The sequence below is a fragment of the Tachyglossus aculeatus genome, chromosome 5, assembly GCF_015852505.1.
Source record: "Tachyglossus aculeatus isolate mTacAcu1 chromosome 5, mTacAcu1.pri, whole genome shotgun sequence".
In the NCBI taxonomy this organism is placed as follows: domain Eukaryota; kingdom Metazoa; phylum Chordata; class Mammalia; order Monotremata; family Tachyglossidae; genus Tachyglossus; species Tachyglossus aculeatus.
Window position 1 is genome coordinate 87,949,907 of NC_052070.1, and position 2,925 is coordinate 87,952,831.

Consider the following 2,925-nt stretch of genomic DNA (forward strand, 5'->3'; position numbering starts at 1 on the left):
AGGGAAGGGGGAAAAAGGAGTGGAAGGAGAAAAGGAGGAAAAGGAGGAGGAGGGGGAACGGGGAGAAAAGGAGTGGAAGGAGAAGGAGGGGAAGGGGGGAAGAAGGAGTAGAAGGAGAAAAGGAGGAGAAGGAGGAGGAGGGGGGAAGAAGGAGTGGAAGGAGAAAAGGAGGGGGGAAGAAGGAGTGGAAGGAGAAAAGGAGGAGGAGAAGAAGGAGGAGAGGGAGGGGGGAAGAAGGAGTGGAAGGAGAAAAGGAGAAGGAAGAGGAGAAGGAGGAGGAGAGGGAAGGGGGAAGAAGGAGTGGAAGGAGAAAAGGAGGAGAAGGAGGAGGAGGGGGAACGGGGAGAAAAGGAGTGGAAGGAGAAGGAGGGGAAAGGGGGGAAGAAGGAGTAGAAGGAGAAAAGGAGGAGAAGGAGGAGGAGGGGGAACGGGGAGAAAAGGAGTGGAAGGAGAAGGAGGGGAAAGGGGGGAAGAAGGAGTAGAAGGAGAAAAGGAGGAGAAGGAGGAGGAGGGGGAACGGGGGGAAAAGGAGTGGAAGGAGAAGAGGAGGAGGAGAAGAGGAGGAGGAGGAGGAGGAGGAGGAGGCAGCAGCGCTCCGGGACGGCTGCTGCTCCAAGCCTCGGAGGAAAGAGCGGCGAGTTCTGACCAGGAGCGGCATCGGGATCGGGATCGGGATTGGGATCGGGACGATCCCGAACGGGGGGTTGGGAGCGGGGCGCCCCCCGGCGGCTGCCACTGGGAGCAGCGGGCTGCCCGCGGGAACGTGCGGGGACAACTCGGCGGGGCGGGGGGGGGGGGGGGGGGGAGGAAGGACCGAGGACCCCTCGAGCCGCCCCCAGTCGCTCGGGGCATCCTCCTCCTCCTTCTTCTCTTCCTCTCCTCCTTCTCTTCTTCTTCCTCTTTCTCCTTCTCTTCCTTCTCCTCCTTTTCCTCCCCCTCCTCATTCTCTTTTTCTTCTTCCTCCCCCTTCTCCTCCTCCTCATTTTCTTCCTCCTCTTCTTCCTCCTCCTCCTCCTCCTCCTCATTTTCTTCCTCCTTTTCTTCCTTCTCTTCCTCCTCCTCCTCATTTTCTTCCTCCTCTTCTTCCTCCTCTTCTTCCTCCTCATCCTCCTCTTTCTCTTCTCTTCCTCTTCTTCCCCCTCATCCTCCTCTTTATCTTCTCCTTCTCTTCTTCCTCCTCTTTCTCCTCCTCCTCCTTCCCCTCCTCTTTCTGCTCCTCTTCGTCCTCCTCCTCCGCCACCTCTCCTCGGCCACCCAGTCTCGGCCCTCAGCCTCCCGCTTCGGGGGCGCCAGGGACGGGGGTGTGGGTGGGGAGAAGGAGGTGGGGGAGGGCAGGATGGGTCCCCTGAGAGGACTGACCGCCGCTTTCCTCTCCCTCCTCATCCTCTCCACCCTGCTGGGCAACGCCCTGGTGTGCACCGCCGTGCTGCGCTTCCGCCACCTGCGCTCTAAGGTGACCAACGTCTTCGTCTTCTCGCTGGCCGTCTCGGACCTCCTGGTGGCCCTGCTGGTGATGCCTTGGAGGGCGGCAGCCCAGGCTGTGGGCTACTGGCCGTTCGGGGCCTTCTGCGACGTCTGGGTGGCCTTCGACATCACGTGCTCCACGGCCTCCATCTTGCACCTCTGCCTAATCAGCCTGGATCGTTACTGGGCCATCTCCAGCCCCTTTCAGTACGAGCGGCGGATGACCCGGGCCGTGGCACTGGTGACCATTGGGGTGGCCTGGCTGCTGTCCCTCCTGATCTCTTTTATCCCTGTCCAGCTCCGCTGGCACCGGGCAGGCGATCGGCTCCTACCCGCGGGAGGCGACGGTGCCAACGGGACCGTCCAGGCCGAGAACTGCGACTCCAGCCTGAACCGGACCTACGCTGTGTCCTCCTCGCTGATCAGCTTCTACATCCCCGTGGTGGTCATGGTGGTGACCTACGGCCGGATCTACCGGATCGCCCAGTACCAGCTGCGCAGGATCTCGGCCCTGGAGCGGGCCGGCGGGCTGGGGAGGGGTGGTGGGTTGGGGGCACCCCATCCCAGGACCCTCGCCTCCCCTCAGAGCTCCTTTCGCAAGGAGACCAAGGTGCTCAAGACCCTGTCGGTCATCGTGGGGGTCTTCGTGGGCTGCTGGCTCCCTTTCTTCATCCTCAACTGCCTGGTACCCTTCTGCCCGCTGGGCCCGGCGGGGCAACCCCCCTGCGTCAGCGAGACCACCTTCAGCATCTTCGTGTGGTGCGGCTGGGCCAACTCGGCCCTCAACCCCGTCATCTACGCTTTCAACGGGGAGTTTCGACGGGCCTTCGCCTCCGTCCTGGGCTGCGGCCCATGCACCGGTCCTTCGCGGGCCGCGGTGGAGACAGTCAACTTAAGCAACCAGCTCGTGTCCTACCGCCAAGACACCGGGACCTGTCCGAAGGAGCCGGTGGCGGCGGCGGCGGCCCAAGACCATCCAGCCTTGTCTCTGGACAAGATCACCCCCTTCACCCCCATTGGGCCTGAGTGAATGGGGGGGGGGTGAACTGGAAGAGAGACAGAGACTCAGCTTAGAGCAGAAGGGAAGGCTCCCTCTGCGTTGTAGGAAGTGGTGGTGGTGGTTGGCGGGTGGGGGGTCCTTATTGCCTCTACCTGTTGGGGATCCATGGGGAAATTCCAGGGGCCTCCTGAAATTGTGCTCTGCAGTGCTCTGCACATAGTAAGCGCTCAATAAATACGATTGATTGATTGATTGTATGTCTGAGCCCCTTGGAAATGACCAATTTGACTCGTCTGGCTCGTCTTCCTTCTCCCAGCGGGCCGTTTGTGTGGTGGAACAGCAGTACTTTTTTCCATCCTCTGGACTGGTTAGCAACCCTGCTGATGCTCCTGGGGTGAAGAAGAGAGGGCAGAGAAAGCTGACCATGTCGGGGCAGAGCAGAGGGACGGGGGAGAGGGGCA

General features: G+C 61.5%; 1 protein-coding gene across 1 annotated transcript; it reads left to right on the forward strand.

Moving 5' to 3' along the window:
* Window positions 1–1,336: 1,336 nt before the first annotated feature.
* On the forward strand, window positions 1,337–2,494 carry LOC119928828 (D(1) dopamine receptor-like). Its single transcript, XM_038747344.1, has one exon. The coding sequence runs from the start codon at window positions 1,337–1,339 to the stop codon at window positions 2,492–2,494; it is 1,158 nt and encodes a 385-aa protein (XP_038603272.1).
* Window positions 2,495–2,925: the final 431 nt, after the last annotated feature.

Excerpts from the sequence above, each read along its gene's own strand:
- LOC119928828 (XM_038747344.1), top strand. The coding sequence starts at position 1,337 with ATGGGTCCCCTGAGAGGACTGACCGCCGCTTTCCTCTCCCTCCTCATC.